The sequence below is a fragment of the Anomalospiza imberbis genome, chromosome 6, assembly GCF_031753505.1.
Source record: "Anomalospiza imberbis isolate Cuckoo-Finch-1a 21T00152 chromosome 6, ASM3175350v1, whole genome shotgun sequence".
Classification (NCBI taxonomy): domain Eukaryota; kingdom Metazoa; phylum Chordata; class Aves; order Passeriformes; family Viduidae; genus Anomalospiza; species Anomalospiza imberbis.
This window is the reverse complement of record NC_089686.1, coordinates 59788816-59810834: the sequence shown is the minus strand read 5'-3', so window position 1 is coordinate 59810834 and position 22019 is coordinate 59788816. Positions and strand designations below refer to the sequence as shown.

The 22019-nt window shown below is 42.3% G+C and overlaps 1 protein-coding gene across 3 annotated transcripts in view; it reads left to right on the top strand.

The window, feature by feature from the left end:
• The window catches only part of KIAA1549L (KIAA1549 like), a 122512-nt gene that overhangs the window by 59369 nt on the left and 41124 nt on the right, over positions 1 to 22019 (top strand). For 2 of the 3 annotated variants that reach the window (XM_068194725.1, XM_068194724.1), the window contains exons 3-11: positions 1208 to 1354; positions 2702 to 2814; positions 5027 to 5246; positions 6408 to 6541; positions 8797 to 8959; positions 11711 to 11770; positions 13268 to 13419; positions 14816 to 14987; positions 18177 to 18340. In XM_068194725.1, coding sequence (XP_068050826.1) covers positions 1208 to 1354; positions 2702 to 2814; positions 5027 to 5246; positions 6408 to 6541; positions 8797 to 8959; positions 11711 to 11770; positions 13268 to 13419; positions 14816 to 14987; positions 18177 to 18340 — 1325 coding nt within the window. Of the gene's footprint in view, positions 1 to 739; positions 1355 to 2701; positions 2815 to 5026; positions 5247 to 6407; positions 6542 to 8796; positions 8960 to 11710; positions 11771 to 13267; positions 13420 to 14815; positions 14988 to 18176; positions 18341 to 22019 lie in introns of all 3 variants that reach the window. The other variant, XM_068194723.1, reaches the window with a different exon arrangement.

Below are 22019 nucleotides of genomic sequence, written 5' to 3'. Positions count from 1 at the left end.
AAAAGAATAACTTTTCAGAATTTGATATAGATGCTCTTGCACCGAAAACATCTCCTGTTCAGTATTCATCCATTGCTACTGCATTGACAATGCCTCTTTGCAAAAAAAACATGGAAACAGGGCTGAAAATGTTGCTGATTTCTTCCGTGTTGGAGATGTTCCTATCAGTATACATGAGAAAGCACCTCTCCATTTACATGTGCCACCTGTTAATGCTGCAGATGCTCTCCCTAGCTCTCTAGAATCCCAAACAAGTGATGCTGGAAAGATTACTGAGTGAAACATTCACCACAGCACCAGTGTTGGCTTTTCAGCTCACTGACAGCTTGACTACTTCAGCCCCAAACAGAAGCAGTGTCACCCTCAGCACACTGCCAGCCAAGTCCCCCTTCCCTGTCACCAAGCCTTCTGGCTTAACTCTCTTGACTAGTTTTATCTGAGAAGACACTGGTTCTGGGAATTTCCCAGAATTTGCAGACAGCCAGTTGAGTCCCCTGGTTATTTGTTTATGGCTGATAAATATCCAGCCACATTCAGTGAGGAGGAGTGGGACACAAGTGCTACAACTCATAGTCTAGCTCCCAGTAACATATCTAATAAAGCTACCAAGGGCATCCCATTGCAAACCCCTACCACCAGTGCTCTGCAGTCAATTCATCATAACTTCTGTCCATGCATCACCAACACAGATAGTCTCCTTTTTTGTCAACAACCAACTTTACCCATTCTGTTCTTACAGTGTTATCTGGAGTATCTTCTGGTGCAATACCTACAGTAGAAACTTCAGAAGCAAAACCACTAACAAGAAAATCATCTCCAGCTTCACCAGTGCCAGCTTCTTCCTTCTTTTCTCTAGGCACTGAAAACACACCTTTGCCATCCGTGATGGCTTTAAGCACACCGATCCTGACACTAACAAGAAATAACACTGCCACAAAACTGACACCGGATCTAAGCTCAGTAGGAACACGGGCAGATTTTCCTTTTGCAACGAGAAACACGACTGCCTCACCTCTGGACATGCCAGCTCTGCTCATAACCCCCAAGAGCAGCACGGTCACAGCTTCCACACTCGCACCCACAGCCCACGCACCAAGGCAGATAGAAACAAGAGTCACTGACACCCAGAAGTTCCCGAGCTCAGACATCACCAAAACGCCAACCCCATACCCACTGACAATGACAGCAGCTTTGACATCTATTACAGCATCAGCGAAAACAACTAGGCTTCCCCCTCCTGCAGTGGAACTCACCCCTGCTCCTCCCGACACCACGGCAGCAGCCGCTTTCGCTAACATGACGGCAGCTCCCTCCCTGGATTGCCGGCTCTCTGCCAACATGATGGTGAAAACAGGTACGTGCGGCCTCTGGGCTTGCTGAAGGGCTCTCCTGTGTCTGTGAGGTGTGAGAAACACACCCCAGTGTCCAGGAATGTGGGGCAGTAGTGATTGATCTGTGCTGATGAACCAGATGGGTACGAGCAGGGCTGTTAGTTGGAAATGGTGATGGTGTTACTTGTGGCTTGGGTTTTAACATGAATGTGCCAAATGAGGTGGTGAGATCAGGTGCTGTGGAGTTCAGGGGTCACTGCAGGACCACCTGTGTGGAGGGACAGCCCTGTAAGCCAGGATGGTTTGGTGCCTGCTTTGCAGTGAGGAGTCTGTGTTGCTGGAGAGGACTGTGCAGTGACCTGCCTTGGTCCTCAGCCCTGTTTATGCACAAAAACCTAATTCTGCTCTAATATGAACACCTAATTCTATCATTACAGATCCATTTGAAAATTATGTTTAGCATTTAGAGTTGCACACTTCAAAGTGGGAGGATTTTGAGTTTTCTATGTGAACAGTGCCACTTGTGGCTCTGGCTGTTTTTTCACGGGCAGCTTCTGTAATCTGTAATCTGTAAGAACTCTAAACTAAAGGGGCCTGGAGAGGTACCTTGCCCAGGCTTCTCATGGACTCCTTGTGGCAGCACAGCACCAGAAAATGTGTGTGTGTCTTGGAGATCTCAGCAAAGAATAGGTACAGAAAAGAGTTTGTGACCTTGCATGACGCAGGCTACAGCGAAATAAGCAGCTTTTGGACCTAATGTGTGTTTGTTTTCTGCTAAATATCCCCATCAGTAGCATGATGAGTGCAACAGCTATTTCTAAAGATAAAAGTAGCTTGTATACAGTATATGGTTGAAAGTACTCAAGCACAGCTATGAAACTCTTGAAAATTATAAGAGAAAAATAAGAGAGTGATAGATTTATTAAAGAAAGCATACAGATGCTTTGTAAATAGAAAATAATTGTAGCACTAGAGCAGCAGATTTCTTTTATGTAACTGAGGCCATGAAGATGTGAAGCCTGCCTGTGCAGCTCTGGCTCAGTCCCCTGGGAATGCTGTGCCAGTCTGTCCTCAGGCAGTGAGTGGCCTCACGCCTCCTTGGAGAGGCAGCATGGCAGAGACTTGTTGTTGCTGCTAATGAAATTGCATTTGTTAGACCTTGCTCTGGAAACATGGAAACAATGGGCTATTGCCATGGGATGAATAGGGAGGTCAGGAGCTGCTGAGCCCCTGCAGTTGTTGTCTTTGGAGCTGCTGCTAATCCAAGCTGCTTTGATGATCCCTGCACAGCCAGCCCAATGTAAAACAAATAAAGCAAACAAGAGCGTGGTGATGTCTCAAACCACCCTGTGGCTTTTGTTGCTCCACAGTTCTGTTTCTGAACACAAGGAGGATGATGATCAGCAATGCCTTCAGGGAGAGTGTGAGAAAAGGCCTCAACCAAGTACTGAGACAAGCTTTCAACCAGAATGTCAGCGCTCAGGTAAGCGTGCTTGGCTTTCCCTGCTTGATTTCACCAAAACAGCTCTCCCACCAAAGAACCACGGCTGCCTGCAGCTCCAGTGGTGTCTCTGGATGCAGGAAGCCTCTTGGAGGGGAGCACTGAGATTTCCTTATGGAGACCAGGCAGAGGTGGGACCCACTCTGGTCTCTAAAAATATAATGAATACTCCAAAGCTTTTAGCAGTATATTTGATGAAGAAGAAGAGAGAAATGCAAACTTCTTTTTAGTGTGCCCTGGGAAATGACTACTGACAGCAGTTTCCTCTTCCCCCTGCAGCTCAGGAGTGACTTCTGCTCAGGGGCAGCCGGGTGCTGCTGTGCTCAGCCCGGATCAATGGCAGGAGCATGGCTGGTAAATGGGATGTCACTGCTGTCAGTCCACTCCCAGCTTTGAAAACCTAGTACCTGACAGGTGCAATTTCCCAGGAACAAGAATCCCGAGCATGGAGAAAGCATGTTTTATTGAAAATAAATGGAGGTGATGTGTTCATCACTTTGCAGCTAAACTGCATGAACCTCTGTAGTGCTGTGTGTGGGAGCAGGCTCGGATGGGCTGCCAGGGCCCTTTTCCTTGGACACTGCTTCCTGTGCACTCAGGCTGGGGTCTGTGTGGGGCCTAAGGCTGTTAGGAGCCACACTCACCAAGCCTCTGGGAAGGAAAAAATAATTTTTCTCAAAACAGAGGTCATCAAGTTGATTTTAGTCCTCACGCTTTATTGCTGTAAGTGTGGAGGATGTCAGTTGCTTTGGGAATTGTGTGCTCCATGGCAGCAGCAATAAAAACTTCCAGGTTTAGTCCCCTACCTTTTTACAAACTTGGGAGGAGCTGCCTTCTTCTAACAGAGGATAACAGCTGAAACTTAGTGAGGAGGACCAGTTCCAGGGCTAAAACTTTTTGGGAAATACAGAATTTTGAGGTAAGACTCAGCTCATGTTTTGACTCATTCTTGTGGTTTGGCATTTCCACTTGTATGGGTCCACTGATAGATTTAAACCATGTGGGACAGTACAGGAGAACAGGAGATAAGAGACAGCCCAATCAAATATTGGAAACTTCTGTCTTTCAAAAATCTGTCTGCAAACCTGCAATGACAGAAACATGCATAAAGTTAGTGAACTTCAGGCACGGAGGAGGAGCTGGAAGCTCTCTGTGTTTTTCCATGCATATGGAAAATGTCCCAGTATCTGCAGGGATGAAGGCCCAGCCTAACTTGGAGCTTTGCAGCTGTGGTAGCAGTTCTGCACTCTTCAATTCGGAGCCTAAAACTCTCTGAGCAGCTCTGCTAATACTGTGTTTGTCGCTGTTGTATTGAGGACGGATGAATAAGGCGATGTGGTAAGCACATTTCTCTCTCCCTCTCGGGATTTTTCATAGAGGTGCACAGAGAGAAAGAAAGAGAAAACAATTTCTATTTCTGCTCCTCGTTTTTCTCCGTGTGGAATGTGTCTGGAGAATTGTTCACCTGGGGTGATTGCTTGATTGGATTCTGGTGAGGATTGTTTGAGCTGATGGCCAATCCAACCCACCTGTGGCTGCACTCTCAGAGAGGGTCACGAGTTGTGAGGAGTTAGATATGGGAGTTAGCAAAGTAGGTTTGTAGTTTTAGTATCTTCCTTTATATAGTATATTAATGTATTATAGCACAGTTATAATAAGGAAATCATTCAGCCTTCTGAACTGGAGTTAGACATCATAATTTCTTCCCACTGTGTTCGCCTGCATTTTACAATAAGGCGATACATAAACTCCAAAGTCTCAGAAGGCAAAATGCTACTTTATTAAAAACCACACACTTCCTAAAGACAGTTATGATACAGGTGGGCCTGATTGGTCCTCAACCAACATCCCTCACACCGTCGGCTAATTAGGCACACCACCCTCTTGTAAATATCTTATGAGAAAACAGCACCAGCTGCAATGATGAAGAATTCTTTTAATTCCTTCTCTGAAGTTTCCCAAAACTTCACAGAGCAATACCTGGGAAAGTTTATCTGACTTTCTCCTCTGACCAGTTCTCAGCATCCACACCATGTCTGGTACGACGCTAACTGATCCCACAGGGTTTATAGGGGATTGCAGGATAAAAACCCTGCAAGGGGCACATTCTCAGGGTGAGAAACCCCTTCAAACAGCGGCTGAACTGCAAGCGAAATAATAAATAACAAAAGCCATGCTGGCCTGTGTGTTTTAGGTTGAAATCCTGGAGCAGTCGAGCAACCTGACCGTTGGTTACTACGTCACGCGGGGCAGGCTGGTGTTCACGCCGGCTGCAGTCGCGGAGAAGCTGCTCGCCTACGGCCTCGGCAACGCCACGGTGGACATGAAGCAGCACGTGCCGCACCTGCAGGCCCTGGTGGCCCTGGCCCTGCCCTGGCAGCCCCTGCCCGCCTACCACTTCCAGCTGAAGACGGGTGAGCGAGCGGTCCCTGCCTGGCTGGGTGTGTGCCCATGGACCGGTGCCCGGGGGCTCTCTGGGCAGTGGGGTGGCAGCAGGACAGGCTCTGCTGGGGCTTCAGGTGTCCTGTGGGCATCCCTGTGCTCTGCCGCCAGGGCCGTGGGTGCTGCTGGGAGAGTGATGCCTTAGGGTTTTAGCTTTTGTGTTTTTCGTAGATTTGTAACCGTGCAATTCTTTAGCGTATAACTCAACTGCATGTACAGTGTGGGCTGCTGTTCTCCCAGTTTGGGCAGACACAACAGTTCCTCTCCAGGCCTGGCCATCAAGGACAACTCACTGTCTCAGGCCCTGAGACATGGAAACAAAAGTGAGTTGGGGAGGAGCAAACTGGGGGTAAATGACTTAATTACCTGAAACTGTAATTAGAAGATCAACCCCCAATATGTAAATGAACCAAACTTATAAAAGTATGAAACCCATGATCCATCATCCAATTTTTTGGGTGTAGCCTCTGGGAGGGCTTTGTCTCCCTGAAATGTACCTGAACGCCCTTCAATAAATAGAACTGCATTTTTCCCCCTTAATTTTGTCTGGCCTCTGTTTTTAAGTAGCCCAACAAGGCATCAAGGGGATGTGACAGCAAGCATCAATGCAGAGTAATTGAGGGGCACTATAAGATTAGGAGAGGGCAGAGTGCTCTGAAATGATGGATTAAATGATAAAAAATATTTCTCACATGTGTGCTTACAATGTTTGTATCACACATACTTATGGCAGTTACAGTTAAGTACATTTTTCCTAGAGTGCAAATAAAAGAGAATGAGAATCAATATTAAGATTGATTATATTTTGCAGGACCAAATGGCCTGCAAGATTTAAGATTATAACTTGTCTTTTAGAATGACTTTGCTTACTGCCTGGCCCTGAGCAAATGTATGCACAGTGAACAGACCCTACCATCTATATATCATTGCAGAAGCAATCTCCATTTGTTTGTGGAAAGTATCACCTCTAATAATGCAATTTAATGCTTACATTTTGTCTTAATTAAGGCTAATTTAGTGCAGTTCCTGAAGTGGCATTATCTTCACCTGCTTAATGTGTAAATTGATCATTTTGTTCTTGGTGCTGCAACTGAGAATACTTTGTCCACATGCTGATGCCTTCCTTTTTCCAGAGCTGCAGTTTGTGGGTCAAACAGATAATATCCAGTCATGCAAATTTGTTCAGACCATGGAACAGCGGCTCCAGAGAGCATTTCAGGATGCTGAAAGAAAGGTCCTAAACACCAGCAACAACTTAACTGTGCAGGTACAGTGTTGGGTGCTTTGCCAGTGCCTGTTGCCAACCCCTCCTAGTTATTCTTTGCCATGTGTGTGTTTTTATTCCAACACAGTGCCTTTGCTAGCCACTGTGAAAGGAAGTTTGTTTTTGTCTGCAGTAAGATAGTTTATACATTGCAGGAAAACTTACAAATGCATGATTTATAGAAGGCTCTTGCTTTTCATGAGTTGGAGTTTTACTGCTTGCAGTTCAGTCATATAAATGAAATTCCATGTATAAAAGCACAGTCTTCCATATTTTACATTTTTAGTGAACATGTTATTCTGACACATTAGTAGCTTTCAGTGAGGCCATTCAGGTATAAAGATGGTGCTAGGCACAGTTGTTTTCAAGAGCTGAAATAATGGAATGGATTTCTTTCTCTTGGTATGCATTTCAGTTTCATACTTATGGGCACAAATTCACCACAGATTTTTACACACCTTTATATGTAGAGTGGACCAACACTCTTACATTCTATGCCATACTTCAGGACTAAAGAAATGATCCTCCGGGCAATATTATGATATGTTTTTGATTTTTGATAAAACTGTGTATGGATTGTGCCCCTCAGAAGGAGAAAATTTGCCATCAACACTCTGCTAATAATTTTGGTGCTGTTTCTTGTGGGCTTGTGCTCAGACTGGAGGAGCTCAGAGAGGCAGCAAAGCACAGGGCAAGAGAGGGCCTACCACAGTAGGTAAAGTGATTAATTATAAAACTTTTCAATAGCTGGGTTGTGGCATTGCGGGGAACTTCATGATGCCTAATTTGCTTGTGGTGGAAGTGGCAGATCTCACAAAGCACCTAAGCAATTTTGGAAAGAGCCCTAGGAGAAGGTAGGGCTGTTTTTGTGGGTATTGCCAATTTAAGGAGAGATAGGATGGAGGTCCTGGAGGCAACATATAGGCTGGGAAGTAAGAGGCTCAAGGGTGTGATCTTCATGATCAATTTTTTGGAAGTTATTTCAGTATCACGAAAAAGATTAGGTCCATGCAACAAAATGCTGTATGAGGGCTTTAGATTAATTGAAAACTGGGGAAGAGCTCTGGAGCAGCAGAGCCAGTTCAGAAAAGGCATTGCTGCCCTAGGAGAGTAGTGGGAAGGTGGGTAAAAGGCATGAAGCATCTTCCATGTAAAGAGAAATGAAATTGGCCATGGCTCTCCAGCCAGTAGTGAATCAGGACTGGTCACTTGGAGTTTCCCAAAACAGAACTACTGAAATTTAAATAAAAAGAAAAATCCTTTCACACACTGTGTGATAAAGATGTCCAGATGTAACTGGAGGGGAAAAAAAGGAAATTACAAAAAACATTTGGCCATAGATATAGAATAAAAAGACATCAACCCTTTTTAAACTCAGGCATATGATTTATGGCTCTGACATAGGTGTGGGATAACTTACACTCTTGAGAGCCATTTATTCCTCTTGTCCTGGGCTAATCCTCCAACCCTCTGCTCCAGCCATTTGTAAGTGGATATTAGCTAGGCAGACTTTTGGTCTGACCTTGGGCTCTTCTGATGCTTTTTCTTATACCATGGTTTTTCTTTTAACTTGGTGATCCAAACCATAAAAATGGAATATTTAAATAACATTAATGAATGCCATTGAGCCTGCCTATCAGTAGCCAAATAACCCCATCCCTCTTGCCCTTGGGCATAAGGTTTTCAAGAAAACATGTGGGTTTTGTTCCTGGTGTTTGAGAATCTCATCCACTACTTGCTGAATAGAATTGGTCCTGAAAACGAAATAATCAGATTTGGAGTCAGCAAGAGACTGGCACTGGGCTAGAGTGGGGAGGAGAGCAGGGATTCATATGATGTCAGGAACAGACATGACGTCCCTTAATTTCATATGGAAAATGTGTGGGTCTAGAAACCAGCAGTAGGAAGGCAGCAAAGACAGCAAGATAAACAGGGCAATTTCTCTGCATCAAGCACTGGATGGTTTTTCTGTTAAGCATCCTCTCCCTCATCCCACATTTCCTGGTAAAAAACAGGGGAAAACATTTTCAGTCCTGACTGCACCTTTTCTGCCCGCTGCTGTCCTCCAGGAATCCTGCAAGAGCTAAAGCAGGGATTAAAGTATCACACAAGTAAAGTTGGATGAGATGTAGTTAATCCATTCTTCAGGTTAATGTTTCCCCAGTTTGCATTGCCTTGGTGGTTTTTTTTTTGTTGTTTTTTTTTTTTTTTAATGAGCTGAACCACAGCAACACATTATTTTTTTGCCTCTGTTTCAGATTTTGAACACCTCCAATGTCTCCCAAGCTGTCACTCTGTTTTACGTAGTGAAAAATCAAAGCACAACTCTAAATGGCACTATTTCCAGCAACCTTCTTAATCAGCTGTCAGCTGAGCTGGTGGGTTTCTACCTCACCTACCCACCTCTCACCATTGCTGAATGTAAGTATGTGCTTCCCAGCATCAAGACTAGCCAACATCAGAATCTGGCTTTGTTGTCATGCTGTTGTAGGTAGTTTTTCTGTTTAGTTTTTAAACTGTATTTTGTTTAAAAAAAAGGGAAGGGGGGGAATTAGATGATTGTTTTTCCCCTGGGCTCAGTGTTTATTTTGGCTGCTAGCAACACTGGCTAAAAACTAAGGAAAAACATATATACTCTGTTACTAATATATAAAAAAAAAGTCCTGTGTTAGGTTTCAAACAAAATAAAATTGTAGTTTTGTGAAAAGCAAAGCACAAAAGGTCCCAAAGTCCTCATTTCAGGAGTGCTTAGCACAGCACTCTGAATGAGCTTTAGCTTCAGCATGCCCTTTGCTTCAGTGGAATCCTCAGCCCCAATGGTTGCTCCAGTGGGATCAGGCTGGGAGTGTGTGTTTGGGTAGTGGGGTGAGCTCCACCTGTGCTTCGCTTTTAAAAAGCTGTTGGTGCATTTGCTGAGAACTGCATCCTCATTTTACACGTGGCCTGAGCACTTTGGCATCAATGGTTTTCTTGCATTGCAGTTGCTATGAAGGCTCTGAGGTGCAGAGAGCTGGACACAATTGTGTGGGCAGCCGATGTGGTGCATGTGCTCTTTGATTCTGCCTGCTGTTTTCTTTAAAATGATTAAAGGGACAAGACACTTGATTGTGGGGATTTATGTTTAATCTGCTTGTTAATGTGATATTTGAAATTAAGCTTGCTGCAGACTGGAATTCTGTGTTCAGTGGGAGTGAGAAGGGACAGGGACATGCTGGGTACATGCAGAAGCAGACTGTTGGAAAGTGAGCCTTGAGGAAAACACAAATTACCTTTATTTTTTTTTTTTTGGTCAGTCCATTTTGTTTGCAAACAGCCCAACAGCAGAGAAGTTACATGGTGCAATTCACCAGTGCCTTGCACCATGAGCTTTCTGTGGGATAAGTGGTTTTCCTCTGCTGTGAGGCAGTCAGGAATCACAGCTAGCTTAGGTAGCTGTGTAAATCTTTGGGAAAGGAGGTTTGTATGTAGTTATTGAGGCATTACCTATCAAATTACGATGTTTGGAAACAAGTAGGTGAAACTGCCCTGTAAGTTCTTGCACTGTGTTGGTGCACTTTTAAATCTGAGTTTCCATCATGGGGTAAGAGACATAACTCAAGGTGGGCTTGTGTTTTCATAAAGTCTTTCCACAGGCAAGGGGAGGCAGAGGGAGAGAGATGCTGTTGATAAAGGCTGTGGTCATGGACCTAGAAGGGATGTCCCCTGTTCCTCATTAGAGAGGCTCCTTTGTGATGGCTGGTGGAAAACCTGTGTTCAGGACATGTCTTCATGGGCCATCCAGGAGCACAAGGAGAGAGCTGGAGGAAGTTTTGATGCTAGCTGTGCTCAGTTTGAGTGCTTGGCCTCCAAAATAAGCCTGTTGCATAGGAAGAGGATTGCGGTGCTTCTCACAAAAGCAATACAAGCATATGCTTGGTAGTCAGGAGCTGTGCAAGCCATTTGTCACACAGCAAGCCTCGTGTGGTACTGCAGTTGTCTGCTGATGCCCACACATGATGAACAGACCTGATAAAGTCTTTAGCTAGTGTTTCTTTAACAACTAATGGCTTATGTTTCATTTTGGAGCTCTTGGTTTTATTCCCAGTGCAGCAGCTGTACTGCAAACTCATGAACTTAATGCACACGCAGTGTTTACGGCTCCAGACTGATAGCGTGTCTGGAAAATGTTTCCTTTGAAGAGTGTTTGATGCTAATTCATGTGGCAGTGTAGTTGTCTCAGTTTATCAAACAAATTTTGAGGTTGTTCTCAGAGTATGTTATTTCCCAGTAGGCTCCAGTGGCTCCTCCAGAGCCTTTGCAGTCTGTCCTGGAAATGCACAGCTCGGGGCATGCTGTGAAATCCTCCTCAAAAGCAGCTACTGTGTGTAATCAAATCCTTTACAATGTTTACTATTCTGGGCCACTTTGGGGTTTAAAAATCAAGGTGACTCAGTAGCAGCCTATCAACGTGCAGAGCATGGATGTTTTCTGAATTAAGTTCCCGGTATTCATCTCTTGAACAAACGCTGAGCTGTGGAATGAATTAGCAGCATATTGAGCTTTACAGCCTAGTGCACTTTGGAGATGGGGGAGCTAACAAAAGGCATCACAACAGCAAATATCAGTTTCTCACAGATGCAGACACATATGGTAATAATGCCTCAAACGCTGCACAGTGAGAGAGCACCACACTCCAAGGTGTGCTCACAGTTTTGCTAGTCTCGTTTGCAGTCCATGTGGAGTCTGATCCTGGTATATTTTCATGTTATTTTAGGCTAAAACTATGGTCTGGGATAATAAGGAATAAGGAATCATAAGGAATAATCACAGAATCATCATGGAATCTCATCTGCAGGGTTTCTGCAGGGGAGAAAGCAGCAGAGATTAATACAACACCTATTACCTATCCTTCTTGGTTCTGGGCATTCCTGGGCTTCATCCCAGACTCTGTCCCAGCCAGTATTTTGGCAACAGGAGATATATGCTCTACTTTGTATGGCAGTGCTTCTTCTGTTTACACTTGGTGCTCTTTATCAGACAGAAAAGAAATTGTAACCCTGAAAATTACGCTCTAAATCTCCTCTCGGGCCATAGTTCAATTTTATTTATTGCTGTCAGGGTAGCCAGTTTTGGGATGCATAATGTGTAGGATGTTGGAATATTATGACATAATTTAATCTTCTATTTTTAAAGCTTTGGAGTATCCAAACCTTGATGTCTCGGAATCAACTAGAGACTACTGGGTGATAACAGGTACTTTCTAATGTCCTTCCCTCCTCCGGGCACTCCAGGTAATAATTTTTAGTGCTCATTTATTTGAACACAGCAGTGCAGTAATTTTACACAGAAATAAGTGGCTGCCCACTGAACCTGCCTTCAGCTGGGCAAATGCACTTACAGTTACTCTGTGGCATCAGTGATAGATCACCTGGAACAGTGACATCTCCAGCAACCAACACCCACCTCAGAATTTATAGCACTTCGGCTGAAACAATTCTGAGAGCAGCATTATCTTCTGAGAGTTTTGAGACACAAACAGACCTTTTATTTATTTATTTATTATACCCTGGGACATAGATTTAAATCTGAAATCAAAACAGACACGTAGACATAATACAGGAACAAAGGTGAAGCTGTCTCACCAAGGAACTTTATGATTTGCTGACTATCTGGGCACAGGGATTTTTGCATCTTTCACTTGAAGCTCTTAGGCTTCAAAATACTTCTTTTATCAAGTCATTTCACAGATGCCACATTCTCATGCACGATCATTTTGACTTCACAAATGACAACTGGGCAAGAAAGAGACCCTTTCCCTCAGACATCTTTGAGTGATACCAAAGCCTTTCTAGTTGATGTGTCTGTACCTGGAATTCTTTAATGCTCACGAGAGCAAGAGCAAAGAGCTCTGACATGAAATAGACTTGGTACCAATTCCATCTTTTCATAAATTTGAAATAAAACATAAGTTTACACAGAGATGATGATCCTCTGAAGAGAGTGGTGCAGCTCCTCCCAGTATGGACCCTGTGAACCTGATACTCCATTTCTTGCCTCTGTGCACTTGCTGTGATGGATTATTATTGACATTACAATGGAAACTCTGTTTTCAAAAAGATCCTGGTGGTCCCAGAAGACTTTTTAGAAATAATACTGAAAAAACCATACATATGTATGACTTGAATCAGCATGTCATATCACTCTTCTTGAACTTTAGAATCCAGTGTCTTTTAAATCTTGCATTGATTTATATTTCAGATGCCTTCATTTATACTTCAGAAATGTTTATTCAGGTTTCAGTGCTCTCAAACAGGATAGTTTGTTTGAGACTGTACAAAATCCAAACTTCAGAGTTCAAATCCTCAGGATAGAAACTGGTTAATAGGAGCATCTGGTGATAAGCATAAACCCAGCAGCTCTCAAATAGGTTTGAACCTAATTTTTATATTGAAGATCATTGAGTAGATGCTCCTCTGAGCCATTTTAGTAAGCTGAAAGTCTAGAAATGGTATTTTGAAATTTTTACTCTGTGAAGCATCATTGATATTATCTGAGATGAGCAGTGTAAGGACTAAAACAGAAGTGTGTTACATCCCCACAGGGAATTACTGAGAGGGGATAACAGTGTCCAGGTCTTTAATTTCGAAGTTATTCTGCACCTCCCTGTCCCAAACTGTCCCACAGACCACGTGTTACTTGACCTGTCGGCACATGAAGTGCTGATCTGTGTTCTTTTCTCTGTTCCCACAGTCATCCAAGGGGTTGATATTGCTTTGCTGGGGCTGAACAACCAGAGCTTTGCCAGGCTGATGGAGCAGCGCTTGGCCCCGCTGTTCATGATGTCCCACCAGCAGGGACGGCGGTTCAGACGTGCCACCACCGTGGGCAGCTACACTGTGCAGGTGCTCAGTGTGTTCAAAGAAGTGCTTTGCTTGCGTGTGTCCTGCTTCAGTTCCTGTAAAAGACATGTCTAGCTAAATTTCTAGGCTGAAATTTCCTGTATTTCTCATGGGTATTAAAGCAGCAAGGGCGGAATGCCTGGCACTGCTGGTCGTGCCTTTTTCTGCAGCCAGCCATGTTGGCATGCCTGTCACCCTCGAGAAATCATCATCAGTTAATCAGTGTTCATAAATATTTTCTCTCTAGTTGCTATGAGGGTTGGTGCAAAGTATATGTTTTAGTGTATTCAGCATAATGAAGAGTTCCAAGTTTTTTCATCTTGATAAAAGTTTCCTAGGTAACTCAAGGCTAGAACTTCTTTTTTTCTCTTTTTGTTGGGGAAAAAAATGTAAAAAGCAACCTTTATTTATACAGGGTTAGTCATCAAATCATGTGGCCCCAGATCATGTTATGAAGTAGAGACTACTTGAGACCTGAGTAATTTATTAAACATCTTTCTCTTATTTACAGCATTTCTCATTCAGTATTTTGAACTGATCATATTTTGTTTTCTCACCAATTAAGCCAAATGATGCTATGGGCAATTAAAAGATTTCTTCTTCAATCTTCAAAAATTAGTTATTTAAAAAAAAAATTGTTTTTCAAGAATTGTTTGTTGTAGGGTATAAACCAAAGTAATTGCATTTCCCATTTGCCCACACAATTCTTTGTATTGTTCCACTGAAAGAATTGAAAAGAAGGAACACGTTTTACTTGCCAAAAGTCTGAACCTTTGTAAAATTTTAGTCCATAACATAATGGAGAAGAATCACAAAACTCCTTTTTCTTCTCATCATTAGAAATGTTTGACATTTTCTCCACTCTCAGGAAAGGTAGCGGTACAATGGAAAAATTCTGCCAGTGTTCCGCAGAATAAAATGGGAAAAGCATGACTCCTTTGTTATCAACCTGGGACAAAAGAAATACTGAGTATAGAAGGGAAATGTGAGGCTGTTTTTCAACTGCAATATGCCACTAAAGTAGAGATTTCAGTATTAGAACAGATTATAAGAATTCCCCCTTTACAGAGGACTGTAATGTCCAAAAGTGTGATCCTTTCCTCTTTAGTGCATGCTTTTATTGTAGGGTTTTACCTCAGGATTATGTTTAAAATTTTTTCAAGAAAAAATTTAGCCATTTCTCTGACTGACTGATTTAATAGCCTGGGCTCTGAAGGGGAGAAGCTCTGATCCTATGAGAATATTTGCATGGAGCTTATGCTTGTAGGAGATCTTGGAGTGCCCTGTGGACACTGCCTCCAAATAGCTCCTGGCAAGTTTTGCAGTGGTATAACACAAACACAGTTTATTTCTCTTTCTCTCCTCATCTGTTTATTTATTTATTTTATTTCCCTTAAAGATGGTAAAAATTCAACGTATTCCAGGACCCAAGGAGCCAGCTGAACTGACATATTACACTTTGTACAACGGGAAGCCTTTGCTGGGCACTGCAGCTGCCAAAATTTTGAGTACAGTTGACTCCCAGAGGATGGCCTTGACCCTGGGCTATGTCATCCAAGTTCAAGCTGATCGTAAGAGTCCTTTCAAAAATTCCATACTTAATCATTGTTTTATTCCATGAACGGAACTCCATGGAAAGACAGAATTAATTCTGTTGCTGACAAAACCATGACACCACAGACTGATGATGACTGGGACGAAGTTGCCATTCATATAACTTGGCCAAAGAAAGTAAAATGTGGTGAATATTAAGATATCCCTTATTTTTGACTTGGTCAAAATAGTGTAGATTCTTTCTATCTCAAAGGGATGATTATTTTTTATTTAAGAATTTTCACCCAGAAAATGACATGGTTGGTAAAGATATAGTTCAAACACAAATCAGAAAAGTGAGGTTGAAAAGAGCTACTTGTGCATATTGGCAGTTTTCAGATTCAAGATATGAATCAAGTACCATTCAGAATAATGTGGCCAAATATACTCCATTCTTGAAAAGTAAAGTGTTTTCAAATTTCTCTTTCAAGACCTTTATCAGTTACTGAGTGATTGTGGACATAGATTTCTTTAATTTTTTTTTTAGCTATTCCTATATACTTGGCCCATAGTCATAAACCTGTGGTGAAGCTTGGAGTGTTTTTTCCTGCAGTTAACATAATGTAGAATTATGTTTCATGCAGTGTACAAATCCATGCCTTTTGCTAACTGGATTTCTCCATTTGGCCAAAGAGTGTCTTTAGAAGGAATCAAAATTATATAGTGGATTTCTGCACTGGATCTCCTTACTGGTGAAACAGCACATAAAATGGGAGTCCTTGGTGCAATTATATCTGCCTGGAGGAGTGGTGGTACTGAAATAATTACGTGAAATGGTGACAGGAAAAGAAGAAACCACTGTAATAAGTAACTTATATATTATCCATAAACATAGGATTGAGTAAGAAGACTGAAATATGATATAATTTCCAGAGAATGCACTATGTACTGTATCTGATCCTTGATTTGATCGTGATCTGCTACTGACTTTAATTGAGCTGATCCCGAGGATCTCCATTCCATGATTTCCAGCATTTAAATTCCAAGTAATTTTGTTTTCCATAAGAATATTTCTTTAATATATCTTTTCCTAAAGAAGATACAGCAGTTTCCTAGCTCTTTGTGCAGTGATGTGATTTATATTTATATGGATATTTAGGCAATTATGGAATCTACTGCTCATCTTCTACCCTTGTATTTCCATGGTCTGATAAGGCAGCCTTATTCATCTGTAGATTTTCATACCAGCCACGTATGCATAGAACACTGTAAAAATAGAATAGACAGAAACTGAAATTGTGACCTGAGGTACCTGAGATTCTGAAGGTAGAGTATTTGAAATGTAGGAAGTAATTCCATCTTTATACCTTATTATGGAAAACCCACAATTTCTTTCCTTTTGGACACGGTTATTCATAGTCTGTATTGCCACAGAAAATACTTTGTGTGGATTTCATTTTTGCTCATTATCATTTCTGTTCTAGCAGAATGAAAAGTTCCATCCCAAAACACGGTAAGAAAAGACATGTACCCTCGGGAGCTCATAGCTGGGTTGCATGAGACAGAGGAATAATAGCATAAAAAAAATGATGTTCCTGTGTTATGAGCCAGAGACTGAGTTACAACAGAATGAAAGGCTTGTTTCAAATTCCACTGAAGCCTTACTGAGTTGAATAAACCGTGGGTTGACTTTAGGTCACATTGGAGTCTGGTAACTGAATTAAAGATGTAAATTAGGACTCCTAAATGTCTATCCTATTAGCTATAAGGTCATAATTTCCTCTGCATCCCTTAAAAGGAATAAATATAATTTTTCAACCATTGTTTGCTGCTTCCACAGCAGCAGTCTATAATTAAAATTTCTGATATTTGTTAAAATTCCAATTCTGTTTCCTTTCCCACAGCCCTTTCATCCCCAAACTAAATGTCAAAGTCAGTAATTAAGAACTCTGCGAGTCTGTTGAAAAGTGAGCCTTGAAAGTCTCCAGCCTGGCCTTTTTGCAGTCTTGTGCTGAAGCTCTGAGCCTAACGGTGCTGTTCCTACGTCACCCAACAAACTTCACCGGCTTTGCAAAAAGTTGCAAATCTACAGAGAAAGCAGGCTCAGGCTCCAGCCAGGCTTTCAGCTGGAGAACTGTAAAGTTCCCAATGCCTGCTGCAGAACAAGCTGGTTTGCATTTGAAGTCTGATCCTGAGAGATGCTGAGTGCCTCTGACAGCTCATAAGCTCAGTGGCATTTGAAAGCGCCGGTCCCCCAGGAAATGGGAACGGCTGCTTTGTGCTGGTGTTCTCACAATTGCCTGCCCACAACAGCAACCAGTGCCACAGCAAAATAAACAGGGGAAGTCCACTAAATATTTCACTGCAGCAAAGTTCAGCATTATAAAGAGGTTGTCTGTTTTTCCAAAAAGAAATGAAATTAAATGAGAGAACTGGGAATGTGTCACAGGAGGATCTCATATGTATGAACAAGTTGAAGGTTCATACTAAGAGAGATTACTCTGATGAAATGGAGTTCAAAATTTTTTTACATTGCTGCATTTCTGAAATGTACCCTTTTCCTGGTGCTGTCATTAATATATCTGCAAGTAGCTCTTTGCAACCTCATTATTTCCACTCCTTCAGAAATGATGAATTCTTTTTGACCTTAACTATGATAAATTATTTCTATAGCACAGGAGAAGCATCTTCTTATTGCCTTATTTATATTGATAGTAACTATTTGAGCTAGTTTCATTATTTTTTAAAAAGCTCCGCCAGTTTGCTCCTGCTGAGCCAGTCAGTCTTTGACACCATGTATGGACTCCATGTGTATTCTTTTAACACACATGCTATGTTACTTTGGTCTAAGCTGGGTTTGTGTTTGAAAAATAGGTAAGGATGCATTACTTGCACCATTTATTTGTTTGTTTATTGTGTGAATGAACTGCTGGAGTGATATCTTATATGGCATCTATCTTGTCTTTGGAGTGCATGTCTGCTTTTGCATATAACCAGGTAATATAAAGCTAAGAGAAGAGAGCCCAGAGACTGGGTGAATTCCAGTGTTGCTGATTTTTCCCGTTTTTTCCCCTAGTAACGTAATACAAAAGGTATTCCCCTGTATAGAAAGCTAGATTAACTGCAGTGCTTTTATACTCATTTCTGCATGGAGGCAATTGAAGGCTGGAAGCAGCAGGAACCTTGCCCAGTGAAGCTTGCCAATGCTGGTTTGCCTTTTTCTGCAGCTGTGGTGAAGAACCCCCCAAACAACCTGTGGATCATTGCAGCCGTTCTGGCTCCCATCGCGGTGGTCACTGTCATCATCATCATCATCACCGCGGTGCTGTGCAGGAAGAACAAGAACGACTTCAAACCAGACACCATGATGAACCTGCCTCAGAGAGCCAAGGTCAGTGACTGTGGGAATCCAGGACATCCCTCTGGCTGCCCTGGCTGGCTCGAGACCCTGGCAGGGGGCTCAGAGACCTTGGCACAAAGTCAAAAACACCTGTGGCTTCGATTTCAGCCCGTGGATAAAAATGCCAGCTCTGTGTGAAGATTTACAGGTCACAAGAGTTTGAGTAGTGTGATAGTTAACTTAACACCGGGTGAAAAAGTAGAATATTGGGGCCTTTTAGAATGGGGTTCAAGGGGACAAGATGGAGGGATTTGGGTGTGTCCTGACCTTCTTCTCCTTCTTCCTGTTCTCCGTGTCTTGCTGTGATGGTGACACTTTTCTATTGGTTTAAGGTAGAGACACACTGTCCAACATAAATGATAGGTATTGGAACGGTATTGTAAATATAGTACGTGTAGTTTTTAATATAAAATGTGAACACCGCCCTAGAGGGCAGACAGAATGCCATGCTGGACAGAGCTCAGCAGGGCAGAGAAATAATTTTATAGATAAGAGAAAATACACAACCTTGAGAAGCTGACCCTGTGCATTCAGACTCCTCCTTTGGCTGCATGGGCTGGGAAATGAGGACTTTTACAATCTCGGGGTCACCTCGACACCTGGACCCCGAGGAGTGACCTAGCTCCAGATCCAAAAGTCCATTTTCCTGCTGAGGCTGTGACTCTTGGATAGATGCAGTTGAAGGATGTTTGGAATGGAAAGGGTTGTTACTCACAGCTTACATCAGCACATCTCCTGTAGGACCTCAAAACCCATGTCCTGAGCTGTTCCTGCCTGCTGAAGGTGGGAATGTCTGAAGTTTGGTAGCAATTCAGATCTGGCCCTAACCAAAGTTCTCCTCCCAAACTGCTAATCCAGAATAGACATACTTTGAATTTTTTTTTTTCTCTCCTACTATTTTTCTTTTAGGTGTTTTGGATTTTCTAATTTATTTGTGTATATTTCTGGTTGGGTTCAAGCAATTATATTTTTCTTAAAATTATTAATCCATATCCATTTTTTTTTCCCAATCAAATGCAGTTCCAGTTTGATCCTCTGACAGAAGGATGTCACAGAATGCTGTATTATCTCCATAGTGAAAAAACCTGCCCTCTCAATGCTGCTATTCAATGGCTCTTGATCAGGTCCACCCAAAGATAGGAGTTTTTAGCCTATGGGGTTTGTGTGTGAGTCAGACTGTTCCTTTGCCCTTTTAGATGGCTTTGCTCTTTTCCACTGGTGTGGGATTGAGATGATGAATTTTTTCTTTGGTTTCTGAATGCTACAGACAGCAGGATTATTGAGATTTCAGCTCTGTTGCTTCTGCTGAAAAATGTAGATTGGAAGAAGAGTTGAAGGAAGGCATGAGACATTTGACAGCTCTTTTCTACTTATCTTAGGTTTGTTGCAGATGGATGCAGCTGGTGCCAGCTGGAAACCAGACATTTGTATCAAAAATGATGTAGAAAAGACATTTCCATTTTGGTTCCAGTGTGCTCATCTATTTATCCACTATTATCCATCCAGTGTTAAGACTAGATCTACAAAAGTGCAACACACAATATCACAAACACACATAGGAATTAATATCACTGCAGTGCTATTTTACACCCCACTGAAGCCCCTAAAATGCAAATTATGCTTTATTAGAGGCTGTTGCCAATGCTATGCACCATTTGCTTCTTTTTATGTGTAATCTTGGTCCCAGCTAAAGGGAAAAAAAAAGGATAAATCTTGGACATTGTTTTGAACTGCCCATCAATATGGGATGCTTACCAGCTGAAGAAAGTTGCTATGAAAAAAAAACCAAAACAGCCTACTGCTGGTTGAAATTACAGCACAGGAAAAACTTGAAAGTGTTTTTGTATTTTAATCCATTGATTTCATTCCAAAAAGAAAGACAGAATTGGATTTTTACTGTCCCTGAGAAGTCAGATTTAATCAGGCTGTAAAATACACACTCAGGTTAAAGCCTGTTCAGCAGGTTACATTTGCATCAGCCTTCAGTGCATCAGATGGGGGCTGGATCTGCAATTGCTGGAACAAAGCAGTTGGTGCTGAGCTCCCAGCACCCCCACCGGAGTCCTTTCAGGAGCTTTTCCTGCAGGTTTGCTCTCGTTGCAGCTGGAGTGCAGAAGGTCCCCTTCCAGAGTGCATTTCCCCTTTCTGGTTTATTTTGAGACTCCATAAAATTTAATTTAATTCATTATCTGAAAATTGGTGCATTTCTAAATGAAAGCTAAATTGCTTTCCATTTAGTTTCACAATGATGGCTCCATCAGAAAGGTTCTGCCTGCTCTGGTTTAGAGTTTACGCTGGTATATGGACTGTGGAAGATAAATCCTGCAGTGGGACTAGCAAGGGACTGGTTTGGTCATTCCTGATTTCAGCATCTTTAATTAAAATAAGGCTAAGAAACATGTTTTGTAAAGATAACGAAAGAAGGGTCTTAGTTTTATTTTTAATTCCAGTGTTAGGGCTAGTGGTAATTGCTTGAACTGCAATTGCCATATTTCATGCAGTTTGGGAGTACAAGTGAGCACATATCCATGTCACATTTAAAATCAGTCTGTTGTGTTTCATGGCTGAGGAAAGTGCCCGAGACTGCTGGCTAATGCTGACTCTGCTCGAAGTGGAGTCCCAGTGGAGTGATTTGTAGTTTAAGCAGCCTTTTTAGTGTTTTCCCTCTGTGCATCCGAGATTCGCTGTAGAATCACCGGAGCAATTTTGTGGTACCTCGTGAACAGCCGGCAGGCTGCGCAGGGAGGAAAGGAGGATGCGATGTGATACCTGCATGCCGGGATCTCAGGTGTGTTTATCGGCTCCAGGGCCCTGCTCCAAGGGGGCTGCCAGGGACACAGCTCCGAATTTACCCTGAAACACCCGCGGGAGGCGATGAGGGGATGGAGCACAGCAGCGGGGCTGCTGCCTGAGCCTGCGAATTAAGGCGAGACTTTTGTGCTGTGCCAGACTGAAGGGTAAATCAATGGAGTTTGCAGAATGACCTCTCGCACGCAGCGCAGTTCAGAGGAGCTCTCTTGGGGGTTGTGGTGCTGTTCTGAATTGTCTCAGCAGTCAGGGACATCTGGATGCAGTTGCAGGGGAAAGGAAAATTGAAAAATACCAATTTTTTTTTTTTTCAATTTTCTCTCTAGCTGCAAGATGAAAGAAGTATAAATTCAAATTGGTGAAAATCGGATGGGATTTTATTTTAGTGTTTTTACTTCAATACTGTTTTTATTTTAAGTTCCTGTTTTTGGTTTGAGGTTTTGGATGAATGTTAACTTTTGCCTCCCCTGCTTTTTAATTCACAGCATGCTTTTTTAAAGTCTAGAATTTCATTTGTCCCCTCACCATTTTTTTTTTTTTTTTTTTTTTTTTTTAGATCATGAAAGAATAAGTTTGCAGGTCAAGTGAGATAAGATTTGTAGTCTAAGACCCACAAGCAAAAGCAGGTGCTGCAGGCCATGGGAAAACAAGCCTTATCAGTTTGATAAAGGGCACAGAGAAAAAAAGTCAGTGAGACTGTACCTGGGTATACCAATAGAGGGGAGGGACTGATTGACTCCTTTTTTTCCTTTTCCTTTTTTCCTTTTCCTTTTTTCCTTTTCCTTTTTTCCTTTTCCTTTTTTTCCTTTTCCTTTTTTCCTTTTCCTTTTTTCCTTTTCCTTTTTTCCTTTTCCTTTTTTCC